Source organism: Zalophus californianus, chromosome 2, assembly GCF_009762305.2.
Source record: "Zalophus californianus isolate mZalCal1 chromosome 2, mZalCal1.pri.v2, whole genome shotgun sequence".
Lineage (NCBI taxonomy): Eukaryota > Metazoa > Chordata > Mammalia > Carnivora > Otariidae > Zalophus > Zalophus californianus.
In genome coordinates, this window is record NC_045596.1 from 165,714,471 (window position 1) to 165,741,624 (window position 27,154).

Here is a 27,154-nt window from a genome sequence, read left to right on the forward strand (position 1 = left end):
TGGATGGAACTGGAGGGTGTTATGCTGAGTGAAATAAGTCAATCAGAGAAAGATGTGTATCATATGACCTCACTGATAGGAGGAATCCTTAATCTCAGGAAAGAAACTGAGGGTTGCTTGAGTGGGGGTGGGGTGGGAGGGATGTGTTTGCTGCGTGATAGACATTGGGGAGGGTATGTGCTATGGTGAGTGCTGTGAATTGTGTAAGACTGTTGAATCACAGACCTGTACCTCTGAAACAAATAATACATTATATGTTTAAAAAAAAAAAACGATAGCAGGAAGGGAAAAATGAAGGGGGGGGGAATCAGAGGGGGAGATGAACCATGAGAGAATATGGACTCTGAGAAACAAATAGAGGGTTCTAGAGGGGAAGGGCATGGGGGGATGTCTTAGCCTGGTGATGGGTATTAAAGAGGGGACATTCTGCATGGAGCACTGGGTGTTATGCACAAACAATGAATCATGGAACCCTACATCAAAAACTAATGATGTAATGTATGGTGATTAACATAAGAATAAAAATTAAAAAAAGAACACATCTTTACATGAGCAAATTCACACTGTAACATGTCATTGCCACTATATACATATCAGTATTGGGTATGAACTTTATGCCAAATGACACTTGTCTTTCCTTAGACAAAGCAATATAGTTGGTAAAAGAGCAAAGGAGGGGTTATTTTATGTGGAAAACAGATTTGCATGACTGAGTTAGAATTGGTTAATGGATGGCCCCTTCTAGTCATTCCTTCAGCAACTATTTATGTCATGCTTGTTGAGTTTCCTCTGTATATCCAGACCTGTGGCAGACAATGGAGATGAAAGGAAGGATTATTCCAAAATTAATCATGTCTTCAAGATGTTTTTGGAGAGATGATCCTAAAAAAACACTAGTAAAACAATTAAAGGCCAAGACCTAATCAAAACTTACAGCACAGATGTTGAGGGAGAGAGGTCAGCAGTGAAGACGTGGATGAAGTTCACAGAAGTCCTGAAAGGGCCCCTGGACAAATGGGCCTTGACGTCTAGATGTGATTTGAATAGACTGGGAGAAGAGAGAATAGCATGACCTAAATGGAGTGGAACAGGACGCATGGGAGAGAGAGTGGCAGAGAAGATTGATCAGGACCCTGCAGTCAAGTAGGAAGCAGGTCTTCTGGGTCTTTGGGTCCCAATAAAGTGGGAAAGAAGGGAAAGAGACATCCTTTCCTGTTCCTGCCTCTTTTCAAAGTTAAATACCAGACTATAAGCAACAACATACACAACACTGGAAAAATTTGCATTTATTGGACAATTCATCTTACTACAGAGTATGCGCTGAGAAGTACAGTTGCTTCTGCCTCTAGCAGGGCTGTCGGATGGCTCTTTCCTTTAGGTGTAGCTCTGTAGCAGCTGCAGGTAGAGTTCCATTATAGCTGTAAAATGCCTTTAGCCAAAATAAACATCAATGACCAGAATTCCACGGATGGCCAGCTAGTGCTCAGAGGCATTTCAAATATTACTAGAGAGCCCACGTGAACAAAATGTTTCTCATTATTTTTTCCTTTCTCAATGGATCTGCTTCCATATAAGGCAGATCCACATAAATGCATCTGTTAGGCTTTTTCTTTTCTATAACAGCTTTATTGAGATATAACTCATTTATATCTACAGTTCACCTATTTATAGTATACCATTCAAGGGTTTTTAGTATATTCACGGAGTTGTGTAACTATCACCACAATACCTAGAGCATCATCATCATTAAAAGGAAAACCCCTTCGTGTTTGCTCCCCATGTTCCCTAACCTCTCCATCCCTGCTCTCCTACTCCTTGACAATCTAATCTACTTTCTGAATTATAGATTTTTCTATTCTGAAAATTTCATTTAAAAGGAATCATACAGTGTATGGTCTTTTGTGATTGGCATTTTTCACTTAGCATACTGTTTTTAAGATTCATGTGTGTTTTGCCATATGTTGGTACTCAATTTTTTTTTCTTTTGCTGATAATATGCCATTGTATGGATATAGCACATTTTATTTACCTGTTCTGCAGTCGATGGCCATATGAGCTGTTTCCACTACTGGGCTATTATAAAGTATACTGCTATGAATATTTATGTACAAGTTTTTATGTGGACATATATTTTTATTTCTCTTGAATGAAATATATATTCATTTCTCACTTTTCCTGGTAGTTATGTTGTATAAAGTCACCAACTCTGAATTAGCAAATACTGAGCCATTGTTCCAAGGGGGAATATAGGGTTAAGTGCCTGCAAGTTGCTGGTCACAAGACCTTCATCAGCTAATCAATACATAAACTTGTTTTATGTGTGTTTCTATTTAAAGATGCATTATTTAATGTATTTCTTACAAATGATTGATTATATGTAGTACTTCTTTATAATAAAACCCTAGCTGAGAAGACTAACATTTTCCTGACTCTGGGTAACATGGTAAATCCCACTGGCTTTTAGCTTTATAAAGCTAACAATGCTGTTCCTTACGCTCTTACTATCTCACGCATCCACAAATTTAACCACTTTTCCGTATTTTCCATAGCTTCATTGTGCACTATAGATAATGTTTTAGCTTTTTCTGGAGTGGTTTCACATACATATCAGCAAATTTCCTCTTCCTTATTCTGGACGTACAGTATTATCAATTAACATGGAACTCACAGCCAACATCGCTATTACTCATGCCTCAATGAAACTTATTTAACACATGTATGTCCTCTGTAAAGTACATCACGATCTTCTTGTGCTTCAGAACACTAGGCAGCGCTTCAGCATTACCCTTGGGGTCATTTTAGGCAGTGAAATCACCAACAAAAAGCACAGAAATGCAAAATACATGGCACTAAATATACCATGAAAACAACACTTGTTTATAGTATAAGAGGTGAAACAAGAAGGCAGAGCTTTGCCTTGTTCAGTCTCAGCTGGGATCAAGCATGTCAGGTGACTCAAACTTTTTGCCCCTCTGCACATGTCCATGAATGACAGAAATGCTATAAGTGTTGATTTGGGGGTTACACATAGATATTTGCAACTAGGTAAATTTGCAAATGAATATGTATGTGTAACAAAGATTGTACCTAGAAATGGAATTTTTGGGTCATATGGTGACTCTGGGTCTAAACTTTTGCAGTACTGCCAGATGGCTTTCCAGTGTGGCTGCAGCATTTTACATTCTTGCCAGAAGTGTGTGAGAGCTCCTAATTCTTCACATCCTTGCTAATACTTTTTATTACCCATCTTTTTCATTCTTGCCATCCTAGTGGTTGTGAAGTGGTGTCTTGTTGTGGTTTCATTTGCATTTCTTGATCGTTAATGATGTCAAGCATATTTTTATGTTGTTATTGGCCATTTGTATATCTTCCTTGTGGAAATGTCTATTCAGATCCTTTGCAAACTTTTAAATTTGGGTTATTTTCAATACCAGTAAGGAGACTGCAATACCACACTTTCAGTAATGGATAGAATGACTAGGCAGAAGGTTAATAAGGAAATAGGAGGACTGAGAAGACTTAAAACAACTTGACCTCCAACAGACACATATAAAATTGTCTACCTGTCCCTTTAATTCTATCAACTTTTGCTTCCTGAATTTTCTAACTACATATGTAGTTATATGTATGCATATATATAATTATCATATCTTCCTGGTGGCTCAGCACTTTAATCATTACACAATGTCCCTCTTTATCTTTAGTAAAAATTTTTGTTTTGAAGTTGTACTTTGTTTAATATTAGTTTGATAGCCACTACAACTTTCTTGTAGATGCTGTTTGCCTGATATAGCTTTTAATTCTTTTTACTTTTATCCATCTGTATCATTGAAGCTAAAGTGTTATCTCCTCAATACAACATATAGATTAGTCATGTTTTCCTTTTTATCTAATCTTACCATCACTATATTTTGATTAGATTTTTATATTATTTTCAAATGTAGTGTTATTATTGCTAGAGTTGGATTTATGTGTACCATCTTACTTTTATTTTAGGAATAGTGTCTTTTTTGTTCTTTTATTTCTTCTTTACCACATTCTTTTTCATTAAGAAAATATTTTGTCCTGCAAAATTTTAATTCCTTTAGTGACTATTCCCTATATTATTTTGAACTTTTTCTGCAGTGGTTGCTTTAGGGCTTGCCATATATATCTCAATTTATTGGAAATTTATCCTAATTGTACCTAGATATAGAAATGTATAGCTATCTTCTCTCTTCCCCTTTTTGTGCTATTATTGTTATGCATATTAGATCAATTTATGTTATAAACCCAACAATATATTGTTATAATTGTTAATCCACATAATTTTCAGAATTATTTATTTATTTATTTATTTATTTATTTATTTATTTAGAGAGCCTGGGGGAAGGGGCTGAGGGAGAGAGAATCTCAAGCAGACTCCCCAGTGAGTGGAGAGTCCAATGCAGGGTTCCATGTGGGGCTCAATCTCATTACCCTGAGATCATGACCTGAGCCAAAATCAAGAGTCAGACACCTAACTGACTGAGCCACCCAGGTGCCCCAGTTAATCTATATAATATTATATTTTTCAAAGAAGCTGAGAAAATAAATGTGAGCTGGATATATTTTAGTGTTTGTTGTATTAACCTTCTTATTTACCCTTTTTGGGTCTTATCATTTGTTCCTGTGGATTTGAGAATTACAATATGGTGTCATTTCCTTACTCCAGCACAGCTTTGCTTCCACCTACCTCTTCAGTGCTGTTATTGTCAAATATATTATATATGTATATGTTATTGGAATAACGACAAAAATAGATATTTTGTACATATACTTTTTAATTAGTTAAGAAAAGAAAGAAGAAATATGCATTTATAGTGTTTTCTTATAATTACATATTTGCCTTTACTTGTGCCTTTTTTTCTTTTCATAAGAATTTAAATTATTTTCTGGTGTCACTTGCCTTCATCCTGAAGAATTTGCATCAGTATTCCTCATAAGGTGGATCTGTTAGTAACAAATTCTTAGTTTTTTTTTTTAATCTCTAAAGATTTTTATTATTTCTGATGAGAAATTAGCTGTTATTGTGGTTCTCTTGTATGTGATAAGTTCTTTTACTCTGCTACTTGCACATTCCCTTTGTTTTGGCTTTCAGCATTTTTACTGTGATGTATTTGGGTGTAGAACATTTTGTACTTATCCTACTTGAATGTTTAACTTCTCAAATGCATAGATGGATGTTTTTCTTCAAATTTGGGAGGTTTTTGGTCATTATTTCTATGAATATTTTTTTTCTGCCCCTTTCTCTTTCTCTTCTTCTGGTATTACTATTTTATGCATATGTTTGTATACTAATAGGGTTCCACATTTCTCTGAGGACCTGTTCAATTTTCTTTCCCCCCCCTCCTCTTAGATTACATAATCTCCGTTGATATATCTTCAAGTCCACCAGTTCTTTCTTCTGCAAGTTCACATCTGTTTTAAAATCCCTCTGGTGAATTTTTCATTTCAGTGATTATACTTTTTAACTCCAGAATTTCCATCTGATTCTTTGCTGTAATTTCTATTTATTTGATAATGCATTATCATCATATATTCTCTTCTTTAAGCATTATTTCCCTTATTTTTTGAACACATTTGTAATTGCTTGAAATCTTTGAAGTTGCATTGAAGTCTTTGCCAGTTAAATTTAACATCTGAGACCTTTCTGTAGTTGTTTTCCTTTGTATAGGTTATACTTTCCTGAAATTTTTGCATGTTTTATAATTGTTGTTGAGAACTGAATATTTTGGTTAATATGTTGTAGTGATGCTGGGTACAGATTACCCCATGCTCCAGAACTTGTTGTTGTTGTTTGCTTATTTATTTGTCCTGTGTCTTGGCTACTTTAATGTCTAAGGCTATTTTAATAGTGTCTATTTTTCCAAGATGTGCAGCCACTAATGTCCCTGCTCAGCAGCTCAGCCTTAGGAATGAGACAGTCACTGTGGGATGGCTGTGATTTGTACAGGACTTTCTTTGACTGTCTCTTTTTCTGATCTCTGTTAAACTGCCTGCCACTACTGGAATCATACTCATCTTTTAGGCTCTGCTAATTGTAGGATGATTGCTCTGTTGTTTTTGTCAATGCCCTGGAGTATAAGTGCTGTACAATGTGATCTAATTAAATTTTGTACTTTTTGTAAGGCTAGTTTTTGAGTGAAGTCTTCGAAGTTTTTTCTGATTCCAGAAAGGCTCTCCTGAGCTATCTCTTTACCTGGTTCTCTCTGGTAAGCTAGTTGGCCTATGGTTTAGCTTGTTGCTCTAATGGAGCTATCACCTTTCTCTTAATTGCTTACTAGCAAAATCTCCATTGTTTTTTAGGTCAACCTTAGGCTTAAACCTTTCAGTACTCTTTCAAATGAAGTCAGTTCCTTTGGAGAGAGTTTAAAAGCTTTCTGTTCTTATGGACTCTTTCTTCCCCATCTGTTCTTATAGAAAACATTCTGAGCCACTGCTTCAGAGTAAGGAACAGGGACAGTGGCTTTCAGGGACAAGGACAAGGAACAGGGACAGTCCTTTATTAACTAGGCATAAGTGTCAGGGTCTGGTCTCAGTTTGTCTCTCCTGGCATGGAGCCCTTGTCCTACAAGCAGACTGGGCAAGAGCAATCAGGGTCCCAATATTCTTGGTCTGCTGTGCCTAGGATAGAGCTCCTGTCCTATGAATGAGTGTGGGTCTGGGAAGAGAATATCTGATCTCTTGGCTACATTGCCAGGGATTTATCTTCTGCATCTTGGAGCTAAAGGGCTATAAATGTTGGTTGTCTGACCTTCCTAATATCCCCTAACTGGGAGCTGATGGGAGAGGGAGTCCTATTTTCTTGACCACACCCAATCAGAATGGAACTTCTGTCATGCTTACCTGGACAGTTGGTAGGGAGAGAGAGGGTTATCTCTAAAGTGCCATAGACTCTTGCTATTCTTACTGTACTATATTTTTTAAATAAATATTTCTTAATTTGCTGTTTTCTCTTAGTATAATTTCCAGAGACTTTAAAGAATTTTTTAAAAAATAATCTTTAGCAGTTATTGTTGTTTTGCTGGGAGCAATTGTAGAGAATTTCTCACTCTGACATTCTGGAAGTGAAAATCCCTCTCAGGCTTTTTGTATGCACCTGAAGGAGAATGAAGGCAGTTATCTGAATTAAGTAAAAAAAAAAAAAAAAAAAAAAAAAAAAACTTGTAAGACATAAGAAGGACTTTCAGGACTTGATTTCTGGCCAGAGTCAGCCAGCCTTTTCCACCTTGATTGGAAACTTCTTACCTTTGTGAAATGCTTTGACTATGCAGCCTTAGGATACTCCACAACTTTTCTTTCTTCCAACAATGTGGACATTACATTGAAAAAGTCTGAATTTTTGCCTCCAGTTTGAAACCCATAATTTAGGATAATCTTAGACTCCCCTTCATTTATTTGATATCTTGGGGCCATTCTCAGTTCTTTAAGCCAGAAACTTTAAATATATTCATTGAGGTCAGTTCATCAAACTTTATGGAATTTCTGCCCTGAGCCATGTATCAACATTGCTCTGGGTGCAGTGGAAGACTCCAGTAAAGATGATATGATCTGTAGCTGTAAGGAGCCATCAATTTGAGATTTAGATTGTCAAGAGTACACAATTAAATTCTACCACTTTGCAGGTACTTGATTAGTATTGAGGTTCTTCTGGGTTGTTGTGTCTCCACCAGGGTCATTAGAATAGTCCAAGTTGTGGTATTTACAATTGTATCATGTGAGTTACATTGGCTTTTTTAGTAAAATATCCAGTAAACATGTCCTGCTGGCTTCAAAGGCTGCCTAACTTCTCAGGACACTAATATAGTTTCTCTATTGTCTGAGACTTAAACTTTCTTGGTCTCTCTTCTACAACTATGGCATAGCTATATTCCATGTTATTTTCTTGCCTAACTATTGTTCTTCTATTATCCTTTGATTTTCCTATATGCTTTTAGGATCATATTGCCCAGGAGAGCAGAAAGCTAGGAATATATGTTAAAACTGTGATGAAACTAACATAAATTTTAGGACAATATTCCCCTAATTGAACCTTCAAGTTAATTTATAAATTGCTGATACTTCTGGTTCTTTTCCTGGCCATTGTCCTGTCAGTCTGAAAGATTTTTGGCTGGCAACTAGACCTCCTTGCCTTATCTGTCTCCTCTTTTGACTTTCATGTCATGTGAATTACTAATCCCACAAACCAACCCTCAACACCACTCACTCAGTAAACATGTATAGGTCCCTCTGTGTGACAGGCATTCTGCCAGGTGCTGGAGCTTCAATACCAATGAGATGATTTTCTTGATCTTATGGAGTTTTGTAGGCTTGTGAGGGGACCAAACATGAAAAGAGACACATGTAATAATTCAGTGTTCTATTATAAAAGATGTACAGGACACATAGAGAACCTAAGGCCAATGTTCAATTTTGTAGAGGGAGGCAGAAAAAGCTTAATCTCAAGGAAGCGATGATTAAACTGAACCGATTCTAGAAAGACAAGAAGTGATAAGGAAAGCATGAGAAAGGCTTGGAGATGAAAATCCACACAAATAGGCTTAATTTACATTAATTGTTTTTAAAATTTTATGATTGGGAGAGTGTGAGTCCAATAGAAGACTATGTTTTCTTTTTTTTAATTTTATTTTATTATGTTATGTTAGTCACCATACAATACATCATTAGTTTTTGATGTGGTGGTCCACGATCCATTGTTTTCGTATAACACCCAGTGCTCCATGCGTACATGCCATTCTTAATACCCATCACTGGGCTAACCCATCCCCCCAACCCCCTCCCCTCTAAAATCCTCAGTTTGTTTTTCAGAGTCCATAATCTCTCATGGTTTATCTTCCCTCCAATCTCCCCCCCTTCATTTTTCCCTTCCTTCTTCTAATGTCCTCCATGCTATTCCTTAGGTTCCACAAATAAGTGAAACCATATGATAATTGACTTTTTCTGCTTGACTTATTTCACTTAGCATAATCTCCTCCAGTCCCATCCATGCTGATGTAAAAGTTGGCTGAGTAATATTCCATTGTATATATGGACCACATCTTCTTTATCCATTCATCTGTTGAAGGGCATCTCAGCTCTTTCCACAGTTTGGCTATTGCAGACATTGCTGCTATGAACATTGGGGTGCATATGGCCCTTCTTTTCACTACATCTGTGTCTTTGGGGTAAATACCCAGGAGTGCAATTGCTGGGTCATAGGGTAGCTCTATTTTTAATTTTTTGAGGAACCTCCACACTGTTTTCCGAAGTGGCTGTACCAACTTGCATTCCCACCAACAGTGTAAGAGTGTTTCTTTTTCTCCACAACTTCTCCAACATTTGTTGTTTCTTTCCCTGTCCATTTTTGCCATTCTAACTGGTGTAAGGTGGTATCTCAATGTGATTTTGATTTGAATTTCCCTGATGGCTAATCATAATGAACATTTTTTCATGTGTCTGTTAGCCATTTGTATGTCTTCTTCAGAGAAGTGTCTTTTCATGTCTTCTGCCCATTTTTTGACTTGATTCTTTGTTTTTTGGGTGTTGAGTTTGAGAAGTTCTTTATAGATCTTGGATACCAGCCCTTTATCTGTAGTGTCATTTGCAAATATCTTCTACCATTCCGTGGGTTGCCTCTTTGTTTTGTTGACTGTTTCCTTTGCTGTGCAGAAGATTTTTATCTTGGTGAAGTCCCACAAGTTCATTTTTGCTTTTGTTTCACTAGCTTTTTGAGATGTATCTTGAAAGAAGTTGCTGTGGCCGATGTCAAAGAGGTTACTGCCTATTTTCTCCTCTAGGATTTTGATGGATTCGTCTTACATTGAGGTCTTTCATCCATTTTGAGTTTATCTTTGTGTACGGTGTTAGAGAATGGTCGAGTTTCATTCTTCTGCATATGGCTGTCCAATTTTCCCAGCACCATTTATTGAAGAGACTGTCTTTTTTCCATTGCATATTTTTTCCTGCTTTGTCAAAGATTATTTGACCATAGAATTGAGGGTCCATATCTGGGCTCTCTCTTCTGTTCCATTGGTCTATATGTCTGTTTTTGTGCCAGTACCATGCTGTTTTGGTGATCACAGCTTTGTAATATAGCTTGAAATCGGGCAACGTGATGCTCCCAGCTTTGTTTTCCTTTTTCAACATTTCCTTGGTGATTCAGGGTCTTTTCTGCTTCCATACAAATTTTAGGATTGTTTGTTCCAGCACTTTGAAAAATGTCATTGGAATTTTGATCAGGAGGGCATTGAAGGTATAGATTGCTCTGGGTAGCATAGACATTTTAACAATGTTTATTCTTCCGATCCATGAGCATGGAATGTTTTTCCATCTTTTTGTTTTCTTGATTATACTATTTTCCTTTTATTTTCTGATGCCTTCTCCAATTCTCCAGCTCCCAACCTCCTTAGTAACAGAGAAAAGGGTCATACTCATCTAACACAACATCTCACATATTTGGCAGGTCCTTAAAAATGTGTTGAATGAATGAGTATCCTAAATCAATTGATCATTAACCAGTTTAAAGGCAGTTCTTTGCCCTAGAAACTATTTCTGAGTATACTTCATATACTGATACCAGTCCCTGTGTTGGGCTTCCAGCCTTTCTATAGAAATGTCTACATCTTAGAGCTCCAGGAAGAAGGGCCAGGTTTGGCTGGTACTTTTGCTAGAAGTGCAGAAGGGATGCACAGATTGTAAATAGGTGTAGAGTATAGCTTTGGCTTATGATCTTACTACAAATTTTAAGAAAAATTACATGGTTTGACTTAAAGTATGCATAATAAGGTGAAAAATGAGTTATTCAAGCATCCACTTTCACCTTAACAACTTTCTTTTTCTTTTCTTTCTTTCTTTCTTTTTTTTAAATGTAAGATCAATATCCCTTAAAATATAATGGAAAGTACCAGTTTGGGTCTTTCAGCCCTCATGAGGTATCCACTCCTCATTTACTAGGCTCAGACACTTCAGTAACTCCCTGATTTGTAATTTCCTGTTATTTCTGGGCTTTAACTTCCTCCATGGGTTCTGTGCCATCTCCTAGGTATGGTTGGAGAGGTAGGTGAAGAAATGCCAACTCTTCCTGTCCTGCTTGGTCTAGTTAGTTCCCATAGTATACAGCACAAAGGTGTGAAAGCATTAGTGATTTTATTTATTTATTTATTTATTTATTATTTATTTCTGAGGGTGAAGGGAAAACTCAAAGGAACTCAAAGCTTTAAGTTTGAGTTTACTGCTGATAGCAGTAAGGATGACTCAGTAGACATAGCCTCATGCCTTAACCACGTGTCCTGCCCTAAATATTTGTCTCTGTCCAGGAAAAGACCTTTGGGAGGAGCTTCTCTTCTTTATATAGGGTCCATTTCCTCTCAGTGATCCCCAACCCCTGGCACTACATTTCCTCAAATCTCACCCATTAACTGTGATAAAGGGGTCAGGGAGGCAGACTAAGATTTAATAATCTAAGGTCAAGAGAATAAATGGCAGTGGGTACCCCCCCACACCAATGATAATACTCCTCCCAAAGACAAACATTAATTATGAGAGAAGAATTACAGATGAATGCCTTAAAGAGAAATGAGTTATTTTTCTAGCTGCCACATAATTTGCAAGACAACACTCTCTCCAGCAGTCTGGACATCTTATTATTTTGCAGAAAATACATAATTCCCTTTTCTCCATCCTATCCCCACCTTCATCCTTCTGCTCATGCCATTTTAAATTGCACTCTTTGGGCCTGCTTAGAATAAGAGAAGGGGCTATTATGGGGCCAGGTCCTCATCCAAGGCTGCTCTTTAATAGAAAGATGCCTCATGATTGCTGTCCCATTAAGGAATAGATTAACTCCTTATCTGAGAGTCTGCCTTACCCTCAATTTCTAACTAGCAGGAAAGGAGCCCATGGATTAATCTTCCCCTTGTATGATATAGGTAATTGATGGTCTTTGTGCACAATAGCCAGGTCACATGATCTAACAAAGGATTTTTTTTTCTGATTCATGCTTCACTTTCATTGTCTTACAAAAGAATAAAAATCAAGCTGAATTTAAGTATTTTGTGCTGGGTTTAACTGATCACTATTCCCAAAGAAAAGAAAATTATACAAACTCTCCTAGAAAATTCAGCCAGCATGGTCATCGTAACTTTATGATATATACTCCAGTTAATTAAGAAAAATGTTCAAGTCATCAAATAAATCTTAAAAAAAGAAAATCTTGAATATGTGGCCATGTATCCTGGTGAGGCTAAAATCGGTGAAAGACAGAGCTGAATGCCAAATGATAATTTCTGCTAAATAATTCAGACTATCTGAACTCTGATATTTTACTTACTTAAATGAGTATAATGGTTACAATTAGAGACTGTCTCCCTCATGGTGGCGGACACAATGTGCTCTCACCTCATCGTGGACCCTGTTTTCCTTGGGTAACTCACATTTGCACATGTCTCCTGTATTCCCTGTGTCTGGCACTAGTAACCACTAAATAAATATAGGTTGAAGTCCGTAACTGAAAATGTTTTGATGATGATTGTCATGAAGAAAAAAAAATGTTGCAGAGCAAAAACTAGACATTTCAATGAGAAAGCACGTACTGAATGGAGCACTGGGTGTTATACACAAACAATGAATCATGGAACACTCCATCAAAAATAATGATGTAATGTATGGTGATTAACATAACATAATATAAAAAGGTCTATGGTATATCTTATTTTCAACAGAATGGAATGGGAAGAAAGAAATTTTAGGACTCGGGGTTCCCTCTAATGTTATTTTTTTTTCTTTCTTCCTTGTAGGGAAGTGACGCTGATATGGTGGATAAGAATAAATGCTGTACACTCTGTAACATGTCCTTTACCTCGGCAGTGGTGGCTGACTCACATTATCAAGGCAAAATCCATGCCAAAAGGTTAAAACTGTTGCTAGGAGAGAAAACCCCACTAAAGACCACAGGTATGTGTGTGAACAATGACCACGGGAGACGCTGAAGTTGGAGCGCTGTGCCTGTCCCAATAATTGTGCTCCCTCTTCAGAAGAGGCTGCCTGAATAGAGTCTAAAAGTAGATGCCCTTCAAAATCTAAAGGGATGGGCAGGTAGCCCAGCAGACCTTGCTGTCCTAAGACTATTAAATACAATTGCAGGTGCTCAGTCTCTCACCCTTGCTCTGTCAGATTAGTAATTCAGCAGCTGGCATCTTCTGCAAGGCTGTTTGCATCCTGCAAGATGTTGTCTATCATATTCATTATATCTTATGTAAGATACTGTACCTATTATGTAATGAATGCTGTTCTTCCGTAGCTTCAGTGTGTAATCCGTATGGGTAACAGGTGGTGTTTTGTGTCTAGTGGGTCGATTCACTGCCTGTGCCTGTGTAATGCAGGCTATCATCCTGCCCTTATCTTGGTGAGGGTGGGCATGAGGAAAACTGTGGTCTTTAAAAACAGTTTCCTTTGTAGACAACTAAGGTGTTTTTTATTCCCCCTGCTCCGAGGTGACAATTACTGTTGTTGTCTGTAATTCAAGCCTGTTAACTTTCACAACAAAAAGCTTAAATATTGATAAAAGATCATTTGACCCTGTAATTGCTCAACCAAAATAATTCTTCATAAGTCTATCCAATTATGAGACTAAAATACTGTTATAATTGAATTGAGTTAGACTATTTGGACAGGGTTTAAATTGTGGTGAAGATGTTCCTAGGCTGGGTTATAATCCCAAGAAGTTGGGGTATATTTCATGATGTCTATTCTTCCAATGCAATTAAAATTTAGCAGTGCATTTTATCTTTCTGTCTAATGAATCGTGCATAAATCGTGGGCATGATTATTTTTTAAATGGTATTTTGGAGATTGGAGAGAGCCTAAAACAATACTTGGCTTTTATTCTCACCAGTGTTTTCCTTAGGAAAAATATCTTCATTCACCTAGGTAATAGCAAGTAATCTTTCCACTGTATTTTTCTACTTAGTTTAACTAAAGGGTGTTGTTTTTGTAAAGGTGGCTATGATGTTCAGATATAGGACAGGGTTGCAAAACACCTGAAATCTTGAGCTTAGCTCGGCTTTTTCCTGGGCACTCTCCATGTGCTAGCATTTTATAAGCAGTCACTTGGTTGAAACTCCTGATTCTTGCTCTCTGAAAGGTTGGATATTCACCTTGTAACCTACTCCCCAACAAATTTCCTAAAATAGACACCTCAAAGAAACAGTCACTGGAAAATTTTTACCTGTTTTCCACGAATGAGTAACTAGCCCATTTGTTCTTTCTGCCTAAGCAGAGAATTGCTGTTAAATTTAATTTTAGATGTAGTGATGGAAGAGGAGAAGCTCTATCTTTGTTTATCATGTCAATTAACAAAGGGGAGAGTTATTATTTCCGTAAAAAAATATTACCACGTGGCACAGATAGTTCTTTGTGAATTTAAATATATCCTCCAGATAACCAAGCACCAGTTTGTTTTCCTGAATTCAAATACCCTCCGAGCTGGTAAATATAACTTGGGGGTAATTTGTTAGTTCCCATCAGTATATTCCAAACGAAATATCAAGAGCACTTAAACTGCACACTTGACTTCATGACTTTGTTTTGATGTCCACAGAGCTGGCCCAGTCATCAGTGTGACCAAAATCACGTTGCCAGTTAGGCCAGAAGGGGATGGGGGTGGGACGGGAGGTAAGTAGCTCTATCAGCTTGTAGCTTGAGCTGGGGAAACAGATTTCAGCTGCTTTATGCCAGAATCTCCCTTCCTCATCTAACTCACAGTGCCCAGGCTGCACATCCCGCTTCTGGAGCTTAGGCTCTCATCCGTTCTCTTTAAAGCTGCCTGGACCTGAAAGGGTCTTGGAGGATAGCAACACCAGACAGAATTAGAGGGTCTGGGAGCTAAATTGGTCCCTGGGCTTGGGTTGATGTCAACCCAGCTGCTGGCAGGGACCAGAGGAAGCAGTGCTAGGGCCAGGTAAGTCATTAGGTACAAGGATAAGCAGAGGGTAGGCATTGGGAGGTGTGGCAGAGGATACGATTTGAGGGCTTAATGGGAGAGTGGAACCTAGCAATGGAGAGTCTAGGGACAGAGATCCTGCAGAGAACAAGCTGGGCACTGGCATTGGGAAAGTCTGCCAGGTGGTAGCAGGGCCCTGGCTGCAGCCTGGTGAAAGTAAAGACTGTTAGAGTGTGACAGGGCACCATAATTTAAGGCAAGAGAACTGGGATAGAAGTCAAGTGTAAGGAACAAATCAGGAACCTGGTTTCCAGACTGAGGATATAGGTTGAAGCTTGATCTCAAACACAAATTCACACACTATAAGTAAGGATAAGGACCAAGAGGCATGAGAAAAGAACACCTAGGCCATGGGCTTCCTGAGCTACTAAGTTCAATCTCTCCAGCTCCCTGAACAGAGTCAGGATGACCCATCCTTCCTTGCTGCCTGAGGCCAAGCCCACTGGACATTCTCGAAGGACGTCACCCTCTAAGCTGTGGCTGCCCTATGCACATCTAGGAACAGCTCTGCCTAATCAACCAGCTTGGCTTGAAATTATTTCTGTAATGAAAACAAAAGGGGAAAAAAAAGAACATATAAAACCCAAACCAACTGAATTAAGATGCTAGAGAGAATCAAGTCCCCTGCTCAGGTATGCCGTGTAAGCTACCCCTCCCAGAATCACAGGCTCTTGAACTGTAGTGATTTCTGGGTAGGGATAATTGAAGCACAACTCCGTGTTTCCCCCAGCTACTCTATCTGATGAGGGTGAGCAATTGGTGTCTGTGAATCATTACCTTTCCACCTACTCAAGATGTGCTTTGATCAAGCATCAACTGGATATCTTGCAGAATTATTGCAGTTAGAGTTGTCTTCTGCAGATGGGAACATGTTTACTAGAATTTCTGAAATGCTTGACAGAGCTGCTGGCACAAATACCAGCTCCCATTCTTGTTGTTTAGTGTGCTTCAGAATTTCTGTTCTTGTTCATGATGAAAGCTTGAGGAGAATTCTCAGCCCACTGTATTCTCAAAGGGTCAGCAGACCTCAGCATGGATGTCTAGCCCAAATTGGAGGCTGGCCAGGGGTTGCCACACCATGAGAAGGATTTAGAGGAGGTATAGTCCAGAGGTTGGAACAGTGAAAGGCATGACAATCCTCTCTTTCGGGGGAGAATAAAGGAAGCAGAGGTGGTTTAGCATGGAAAAGAGATTGCTCAGGGGCAAATCTTTGGAAGGCTGTTATGGGAAAAAAGAGATTCATGGTGTGTGTGTGAGTGTGAAAGGGTATGTAAAAATATATGAGTGTGTGTGAGTGGGAGTGTGTGAGAATAGGTGAGCATATGTGCATGTGTGTGCATGTGTGAGTGTGAGAGAACATTGTGAGAATACATGAAAGTGTGTGTTTATGTGTGCGTGGGTGTGAGTTATGTAAGAATATGTGAATGTATGTGTGTAAAAGAGTGTGTCAGAATATGTGAGTGTGTGAGAGAATATATGTGTATGCATGTGTGTCAGAGAAAGTGTGCAAGAATGTGTGTGAGAATATGTGAGAGCATCTGTATGTGTGTGTGTGAGTGTGTGAGAGCATTATGAGAATATGTGAGTGTGTGTGCGTGTGAGTGTGTGAGAATATGAGAGTGTGTGAGAGAATATATGTGTATGCATGTGTAAATCTGAGTGTGTGAGTGTGAATGCATAAGTATAAGTGTGTGAGAATGTGAGAGTATGTGAGTGTGTGTGAGAATATGTGAGAATGTGTATGTGTGTGTGAGTGCATCTGAGGGAGTGTGTGAGTGTGTGCTTGGATGCAACAGATGTACCCAATGAGTGGGTAGAAAATTAGGGAGCTAGATCTGAACTCAAGATAAGAAAAAGATTACTAAGTTTCAGAGATATTAGATTTCTGTCATGAAACCAAAAGGAAAGCCAACCAACTGGATAAGATGCTGGAGAGAGCAGCGCCCTGCTCAGGTATGCTGCTGTGTAAGCTGTCCCTCCAGAGTAGCAGGCCCTGGAGCTGACAGCAGACTCAGGTGGGATGTGTGGCCGAGGGGGCGGGGTGTTGTTGAAGCAGAAGCTGGTTGATACTTGGCAGGGTATTTCTTGAGGGGATTCCATCCGGAGACATCAGCCAGATGACATTTAAAGTCTTTCCACCCCGATTCTCTGCCCAATGCTACCTGTAGGCTTGACCCACTGACCTGATAGGCAGCAAGAATGATGGTCTGGGAGTCAGGAAACAGGAGCCCAGGCCCCAGCTTGGCCTAAGGTACTGTGTGATCTTTGGTAGGTCCATTATCCTTTCCAACTTCACTTGTCTCATCTGTCATTTCATTCTAACTCCAGATGCTGTTACCTCATTGGCCCTTTTATGGAACAAACGATAGATTTAAAAAGCTTTGGAAAGTAGAAGGTTATTCACAGGTGAGCATGTGGTAAATAAGTTGATGGGGTGGGGGGACAGCCTAACTCCTTTCTATCAAAGACTCTGACTTCCTGGTTAACATGGGGTTGTTCAAATACTACCTTGGGAACAGCACAAAGGGACATCGTGTGTGTCTCCTTGGAGACAAGACTGTCTGGGATAAGTTCCATGACCAAGGCAGGCAGGACCTAGCACTGGAGCTGCCCACTGGAGTTAGGCAGTGCTGGTGGGCATGGGGGCTCAGGGGATGGCTGCTGGGCTGAGGAGACAAAAGGGCCCTGGGCGTGAAGGAGACCCGTCAGGAGGAGAGAGACCCAGTCACTAAGCTGGGGGGTAGCACCCTGGATCAGCAACTGATAACTGGCAAGTAAATGCAATAGAAAATAATTTTCAAGACTAGAACTCAAGATCTTCAATGATAAAAGAAGGAACCAGACAACCAAATGAGGGCCCACAGAGGGTACAGATCTCGGGAATGCAGAAGAAGCTGTGTTAGCAGAATTGAAACACAAAGTGATAAGGGGCTAGAAGCCTTTGCCGAACCTCAGAGGTCAGGCTGCCGATCCTTGAATTCTGCTTAATTAATTCCAAATCCCCAGGGACTTGGGATTTGGCCCTGGATGCCTTTCACAAGGAGCTGAGTCTGTGGGTGGAAGGTGAGCACTTCCAACGGAGTGAGGAGGATGAGGAACCAGACAGAGCCTTGAGGACATATGCGCTGCGTGATGGCTTCATTCTGGGATCCTGGGCCCTTCACTGTGGCTTTTCCCAAGTGGCTGCTTGGGTGGCGCATAAGGGTGTGTGCTGGAGGGCTGCAGGTCTGCCAGTGACCCAGCGCTGAGGGCAAGACCACTGCCTGCAGGAGACCAGATAATGGTTTCCAAGGATGTCCCTGTGCTGATCCCCAGAGTCTATGAATAGGTTACACAGGAGGAGTTAAGATTGCATATGGAATTAAGATTTCTGACCTCTGGAATGATAATAAAATAAAATTGTGCTGTTTAAAGCCATTAAACGTGTGGTAATTTGTTATAGCAGCCTCAGGACAGACACAGACCTAAGAACAGACTTGGCCAAACAAGGCGGTCCTTGATGTGCATCCCACATATCTACCTCAGGGAAGCTCGAATGCAGTGCAGGCAACACTGACGTCACTCTGGCCGGGGACTTACCTGAGGGACAAAAGGTCTATTTTCATATTGGGGTCTTATTCCCCAAATACAACTTATTACTATACTGTGCAAGACCTCTGGTCTATTTCCATTGAGAGCAAGGTGAATTCCTTCTCCTAGCATGCAGGAGCTTGTATAGGTTAGTTCTTCTGGGCCTCCCACATTATTTCCTCTATCTGCTCCACACACCTTCTCCAGACAGGTCTCCTGTACCACCAGCCCGCTGCTCCTTCCCTGCCATTGTCCTATAGCCCAGAGGCCCTTCCCTCTTCCTGCTGTGGGTCTCCATAGCTTCATCTCCAGAGCATCGGTCTCCACGCGGTCTCCGAAGTGTGTCATGGCCACTGGAAATCGCAAGGCATATGGCACTGGCTTTAAAGGGAGACATATGGGGGCCTCTCCCTTTATTAGCAGAGGACCTCACTTGCCTCAGCCTCCTTTTCCCCATCTGTACGGTGGGTATAATGCTATGACTTCTATTAAGGGTTTTCCATGATGATTATACGAGCTGGTTAATAAATGCGAAGTGCTTATCACAGTGCTCAATAAATCTGAACTCTGTCCACTCAGGAAATGGAGCTGTTTTTATTTACTCTTCTCTGAATGCTGTGCCATGTAATTTTGCCCTTAAAATATCTTATTGTCTCTTGTCCACGGCTGCTTCGCTTCAGTGAGTTTACCTCACCCATAAGTCTTTAAGCACTCTTCACAGAGGAACCATGTCTCCATACTTATTCTGAATTCTGCCATATTCCTGTATACAGGCATGCCTGCCATGTTCTTCTCCATGACAGAGAATGACAGAAAATTGTAATCTGGTGTTCAGACCCTGCTTGAGGACTAGTGCAAACACAGAAGTATGGGCCAGGGTACATGATCACAGAAACCTGGGGAAAAAGAAGAATGAAAACAGCCACAGAAATCTGCCAAACAAAACATTAATCCATTGTGACTGGGTAGATACGGGGAAAGGGGAAGAGCCAAGAGAAATAAGCAGGAGATCAGATTTGAACAGAGGTTAAGTTGGAAGATGAGAGAAACAGCCTGAATGCTCAAAAGGCTGGCCACTGAGGGTTTGGATTTTGTGCTGGGGGCTCTGGATGTGTGCCAGGCAGAGAGCTGTTAATAAAGGTGTTGGCCCAGCCATCTAGGATGCAGACTAGCTGATACCAGCAGTCTTAGGAGAAGCACAGCAGTCTTGGGAGGAAGCCAGTGCAAAGTGCTGGGGTGGGGGCAGATAAGAACTGTGAGCCGGGAAGATCTCTGGGTAAAGATCAGGAGATGGAGAAGGAAGCTGAGTTGGGAATCCAAGGGGCATCAGGTATGTCAGATGGGAGCAGGACAGAGCAAAGTCAGGGCTGGGTGATTCTGCCAAATCCATTATTGTCGGTGGCCTCTCAATTGCCCCTCCCTCATGGAAGGCAGTGTAGCTTCTAACACGGAGCTCAACCGATGCTTAAGACGTGTCACGGTTGCTTCCAGGAGTGGCTGCAGGGAGTCCTAGCTGCCTCTAAATGGAGCTTCTCACTAAGTGGAGGCTCAGCCAGCTCCAGTCCCACCAGGCTTTCTGGCCATAGGTAGTTCAGACTGCATCAAGTATGGGGCCCTCTGTTGGTGACTGACTCACCCAGTGAGGCTGGCATTCCCAGACAGAAAATGTCCACCCCAAGGGATAGAAGTCATTTCTCCATCAAAGTTGAAATTCCCTCATCTGGTACCTGCCATAAGAGAATTCATAACGTGGAGGTTTATTTCATTATTTTCTTAGCTTAGTCCCTCTCAACAAACATCCTGTGTCCTGGAAACACAAAGGTGAATGAGACACCCCTTGCCCTCTGGAGGCTCCTCATGGAGTAGGAGGGAACACAGACACTGGAATACAATAAACCACACACTGGGAAGGTCTACAAATGCAATAGGATATTGAATAGGTTAAAGTAATTGTAGTTGGAATGTTTGAAAAGTATTTATGAGGAGAGCCATTTAAGTGAGGTCTTAATAACCGCCTAACCAATGGGGATTGTTAGGGAAGGGTCTCAGTTTCTCAAAGGAATCCTTAATCTAGACCTGGGTTTCTCATCTCAGGAGTCTCGACATTCTCCATTGGGAGAGGGGTTGTTCTGTGGACCACAGGATGTTTAGCAATGTCCCTGGCCTCTACCCACTAGATTCCAGAAGAACCCCACTAGTTGTGACAATAAAAAAAATGGCTCTAGACATAGCCAAATGCTTCCTAGGGGGAAAATCTGACTTCAGTGGAGAACCATGGATGTAGATTAAGGATTAGCAAACTTTGGCCTGAGGACCAAATCTGACCTGCTGCATGCATCTGACCTGATCTGCAAGCCGAAAATGGTTTTTATGTTTGTAAATGGTTTAAAAAAAATCAAAAGAATATTTTGTGACACTGGAAAAATATATAAAATTCATATTTTGGTCCATAAATAAAGTTTTATTGGAACACAACCATACACATTCATTTATGTTCCATCAAGACTGATTTTGGACTACAGTGGCAGAGCTGAATAGTTGTGACAGGAACCATATGGTCCACAAAGCCTAAAATCTTTGCTACATGGTCCTTTACATGAAAGATTTGCTGACCTCTGATCCTCTTAATGAATGATCTCAAGGAAGAGGCAGCACAGAGAATGGTGCTGGTGTGGGTTTGTATATAAAATGCAAGCATTTTCCTGGGCTCTGCATACCTATGAGGAGCAGGGGGAGGTATTGGGTGGGACAGGGATCAGCAGATAGATGTGACTGAGGGCAGAGGAAAGTTTGAGAGATGTACCTTGGGGAGGTACCCCAAGAATTGAGAATGAGGGGAATCCTTCCCCTTGTTTTTTTTTTTTTTTAAGGATTTTATTTATTTATTTGAGAGAGAGAGAGAATGAGAGAGAGTACGAGAGGGAAGAGGGTCAGAGGGAGAAGCAGACTTCCTGCTGAGCAGGGAGCCCGATGCAGGACTCGATCCCGGGACTCCAGGATCATGACCTGAGCCGAAGGCAGTCGCTTAACCAACTGAGCCACCCAGGCACCCTTCTTCCCCTTGTTAAGAGCAAGAAAGTTCTCCAGAGAAGCTGTAAGATTTGAGTGATAAGCAATGTCTCCACTAGGTCTAAAATTCTAAGACATTTATAAAGACTAAGCAGATGAATATTACTCATATATTGCCAAAGCCTTAGTATGCTTGTAACTTGGGATTTTTAATTCTTAGTTGAAATCTATGATCCAATCTATATTAGTTTCCCGGGGCTGCTGCAACAATTAGCATAAACTGGATGGCTTAAAAGAACAGAAATTTATTATCTCATAACAAAGAGGAGGCTGAGACTCAGAGATTGAGTTGTGGGCAGGGCCATGGTCCCTCTGAAGGCTCTAAGGAAGAATCCTTCCTTGCCTCCTCCTGCCTTCTGGTGGCTGTTGGCTTCCCTTGGCATTCTAACCTTTATGCTCCAATCTCTGTTTCCACTGCCACATGCCCATCTTCCCTGTATGTCTCTGTGTCCTTCCTCTTATTGTAAAGACACCAGTCACTAGATTTGAGGCCCTCCCTCATTCAGTATGACCTCATCTCAGCTTAACTAATTACATCTGCAAAGATCTTGTTTCCAAAGGAGTTCCCATTCTGAAATTCTTTTTTTTAAAGATTTTATTTATTTATTTATTTGAGAGAGCGAGAAAGAGAGAGAGAGAGCACATGAGAGGGGGGAGGGTCAGAGGGAGAAGCAGACTCCCTGCTGATCAGGGAGCCTGATGCGGGACTCGATCCCGGGACTCCAGGATCATGACCTGAGCCGAACGCAGTCGCTTAAACAACTGAGCCACCCAGGTGCCCTCCCATTCTGAAATTCTGAGTGCACACGTATTTGGCCAACTTCTTTTAACTGATGGCACATGACAAAGGCTGCAAGCCCTGAGATTATGCTTGCTAGCTAGTGTTTTTCCCCCTTTTCTTGTGATAAACCCATACAAACAAGATAATTGAAATAAGAATGAGGCTGTGTTCTTACTCAAAATGCTAAAGAAGACATCATTTAGCTATTCTTTAAAAATTTTTTTGAAGAGAATATGAATTATGTAGTCGAAATCTGAAGCATAGGAAAAAGGCTGTAAACTACAGGTATTCCCCATTGTCTCCCATTAATCAAAGTGAAATTTTAAGATTATCCATAATCTGAACTTTAGGTTTTGTATTTAGGATTAACAAGAAAATTAATTTGTGTTTGTGGCAGACAAGTCCCTCATCCAAAATCCATTTGCTTCCTACATTCCCCAGACTTTGAATTGATTATGTGTAGATGTAATGTGCATTACTTTAAGACCAGGCTACAAGACAGAGGAGGGCCATTCAATCTACATTAGACTTTGCAAGAACAAGAAAGATGCCTTTATTGTGACACTTTGGGGTTGTTTGTTATTGCAGGAAAGCCTAATCTATCCTGGTTAATTCATCGTCCCTTAAAGTTACTGTTTCACATATAAGCTTTTATGAATACATCTATCATTCTTAGCAAAAATGGATATTGAGCACTCTCTTTTATGTGACTCTCAGACATCATTGGCTTGACAGGAAATGGCATCAAACTTGGCAGTAACCTTTCTTTCATTTCTGACCCTTAAGAGTTTGAAGTTGCTGTAATGTGTGTGTGTCTTAAAAACAGTAGAAGATTGATAGCAAACACTTCTGAAGTATGCTCCAGAGGCATTACAGCATTATGGCTCTGTTGATGAATGCACGTAGAACACTTCCTGGCACGTAGGCATTTAATAAATATTTGTTATGTGAGTGAAAATTGGAAGCCTAATTGAGAATAATGCTAGGCATTTAAATACCTATAGCTTTATTTTTGAATGAAGTTACCTTGGTTATTTAAATTTCTGATAAATATAATGATCAAAGGCAGTGGTTTCCCAGCTTTACAGAAAATGTCATGCCTGTCTTGTCTGCTTTCTTGATTTAAAGAAACTTTTTTTCTCCTGGTAAAATAGGTGAAATACAGAGTAATGTAGAGTATAAGCAAAGGCTCTGAGGTCAGACTCCATTTTACAATCCAGTTATGCCTGTGTGAACTTATGGCAAAAAATACATGCATTTAGCTTAGCTTAGTTTATTTATTTATTTTTCAAATTTTTATTTAAATTCCAGTTAGCTAACATACAGGGCAATATTGGGTTTCAGGAGTAGAATTCAGTGGTTCATCACTTACATACAACTCCCAGTTAGCTTAGCTTAGTTTAGGCATGAGTTATATGTTGATGACTTGGAGTTAAATGTTAATGAATCAAAAATATATATTAAAAATGTGTCTTTAAACAGAAGCACACATAAAACAAGGTTCTATATTGATTAGTTGACCAAGATGTGACATAGGCTCATAGGAACCTAAGCCTGAATTTCCCCTAAGGAGCAATGGTTTGGTATTTGCTTATTCAGTGTTCTTTGGAGACTTTGTAAGGAATATAATTAACTGTGAATAACAGGAATTGACTATATCAAAAGTTATATTCATTACACCTATAAAAACATTTCAAAAACTCTGTTCATCACTCAAAAATGAATAAAGATATATAACATTTTAAAGATCCTAGGGTATGGTAAAACCATAGTTGAGAGGGCAGAATCTAAACTAATAATAAAATAAGTGATCATAACTGATAATGTTAAAGACATTCTATCAGAAACATCACATTCATTATTTCACTTGATCTTCATAAAAAGCACGAAGTCTGAAGTATAATTCTCTCTCCTTTACCTGTGGGGGAATTAAGACAGCAGGGTAAAGTGACTTGCCTGATGTTATGCAGTAAAATAGCATAACTGGAACTTGAACCCAGGGCCTCTGATTGCACATTTTAGGACCTTTTCTTCATTTTGAGGTGGTGACAAATAATGCTTCAAAATTGATCTACAGATTTTTGCTTACCTAATGAACAGCATAGTTCAGACTCTAAGGCTCTCACTAAAATGATCGAAAGGAAAAAAGCCACAAAGATATATTTATAAACTTTAAGTATTTGTAGGAACAGTGAACAAAATGGGAAAAGGAACAGATAAGCAATGATCTCGTCCACTCTGCTTGTCTTGTGTGTAAGTGTGTTTATCATATATCCTTCTTCTGCAATCTTGTTTCTCTTCTTTCCTTCTTTATTTCCTGCTGGAAATGAGAGAGACAGAGCTTCGGAACTTTTCCATAAATTTCTATGCCAGACACGGAATTGCTTATTTGAGTTCTCTGTTGAATGAATAAAGATCAGGGTATTCTAGATCTGTTTGTAAGTTACATAAATTCAAATTTTAAATAATATATGCACTTCAGGTTCAATCAGCACCTCCCCTATTTGCATATAAGATTTCATACACTGCAGCAGTTCCATCATCTGAATCAGGTTATTTCGTTTGCGAGCATAGCCTGTCTAGATACTTGTTTTAATAGACGCAAACAATACTTTGTCAAACAGGCAGATCTCCATAGCAGTGTGTTTTCTTGTAACTTAGAAAAGCTGGCATGTTCTAAGATGTCATCTTTAGATCAATGCATTTGTTCTGATGATGTCTTTGGCTTTTCTAATGCTTACAACTACAACAAGTAATAGATTCATAGAATTGCAGAGCTGGAAGGTGCTAACCAATCATTGTTTCAACCATCTCATTTTCCCGATGAGGACACAGGCCTAGAGAGGTAAAGGCATTTGCCCAGGGTGATATAATGGGTTGATGGCAAAGAGACTTCTTTTGTTTTGCAGTAGTCTTTCCATGATGTCACACTGTCAAGAGAAAACAAATGAATCAGGCCGCTGACTATCATTCAGCAAATAAATTAGCAATGCAAGGCTAGCTAACTTCTTTTGGACACTACTTTTGAACACTAGATCACAAGAGGCTTGGAGCAATGATTAGATCAAGGCTACTGTGTTTTTATTTTATATTTGATGACCAGAGAAACAAAAGATCAAAGATTGAATGGAATTAAAGATTTTAACAATGAGACTACTGTGTAGGTGATTTTCACAAATCCTTTTAAATAGCATAAACTCACTTTTCTTTTTAGGATGATCAAATAGTGGTATAAGACAGTTGATGATTTCAGCAGCTTTTATGATGTGGTTATACCTTTATTCCAGAAAGTGTTCTTTAACACATTTTTATGAAGGAATAGAGTAGAACAAAAAAATTGTCAGTTTCCTGTGCTTACGCTGAAACTGACAATAGGAGATGAGGTCAGGGAGTGGAATCCATACACAAAATGCATTACTATTCAGAAAAAAACTCTGAATGAGAGATTTTCTGGCAAGAACTCTTAAATCAACCATTGAAGATAACCCAAAAACTGTCCAGAGTATGAAATTGAGAAGACACTTGTAAAGTAAGCATTCTACCTAAAATAATTGGTAGTAAATGTCCCAGACTGTACTCTTATCCTTTGAAATATCTGTATATTTTAAGTGGCAGCCTCAAAAGCCTTGTGTAACACTCAGGTTGGTTTCCTTAATAATCAGATACATTAAGTATAAATTACTGGATAGTACTTGAGTATAGTAAATATCATATTTCTTTGTATTTTGAAAATCAGTGTAAATTACTCCTGTCCTCTAGCCCTGAAGATGGATTAGAAGGATAGTCTTGGTCATTCTTTGGGGTACACTCTCCTCCCTCTCTAGGGCCACACAAGGGCCTAGAGGCATAAGGGCACCCTCAAGGAAGTCTCCCAGCCTGTGGGCTCTGGCTACTTTAGGGCCACCCAGGATGCTGTTGTGTGCTGGTCCACAGGCTGTGGGTGAAGCCCCAGGGCTTCCTCAGAAGTGGATCTCAACTTAGCTGTCTCCCTCACAGGTTGATATATTCCTTCATGTCAGAGACTTCCACTGATGGTTTCATCCCCTTTGTGTCAAGTGAGGCTATGGAAAAGAAGACCAAGGTTTGGGGCACCTGTGTGGCTCAGTCGTTTAACCATCTGCCTTCAGCTCAGGTCACCATCCCAGGGTCCTGGGATTGAGCCCTGCATCAGGCTCCCTGCTCAGTGGGAAGCCTGCTTCTCCCTCTCCCACTCGCCCTGCTTATGTTCCATCTCTCTCTGTGTCTCTCTCTATCAAATAAATAAAATAAAAAAAGAAGGCCAAGTCTCCGTTATGTACATTTCTGGGGGATGTCCTGCCACCTTAGACATACTGCTTTTAAGATGCCCAGGTCTCTACCCATACTTGCAACCCTCTTTTTTCCCAGCCCCTAATGAGACAATTCCTTTCCTGATATCAGAAAGCACACCCTTCTTTGACACTCAGATCCCTTTGCTTTTTAGGTAGCTCAGAATAAGTGCATCTGTTCATTCTGTCCTGGAGGTGGGGAAAGCCAGACTTCAAGGCTTAACCCCCATTTTGGAATACAATGGAAAACACCTTTCGTTTTTATGAAGTGGGTCTATTGGAAAATAAGACAATTATTCAATGTCTCAGTAGGCTATTCTGCTATATAAATTGTCATGTGACATAGACGCCAAACCAGTTTATTTATCTGAAAGCTAAGAAAAGATTAAATTTTGTGTTTTCTTACTTTACTCTCAGCCTTCAGAGAAA

General features: G+C 39.8%; 1 protein-coding gene across 1 annotated transcript in view; it reads left to right on the forward strand.

Moving 5' to 3' along the window:
- Window positions 1–27,154, forward strand: part of ZMAT4 (zinc finger matrin-type 4) — a 371,996-nt gene that overhangs the window by 184,128 nt on the left and 160,714 nt on the right. The window contains exon 4 of the mRNA XM_027597341.1: window positions 12,795–12,951. Within this exon, the coding sequence (XP_027453142.1) occupies window positions 12,795–12,951 (157 nt within the window). The remainder of the gene's footprint in view (window positions 1–12,794; window positions 12,952–27,154) is intronic.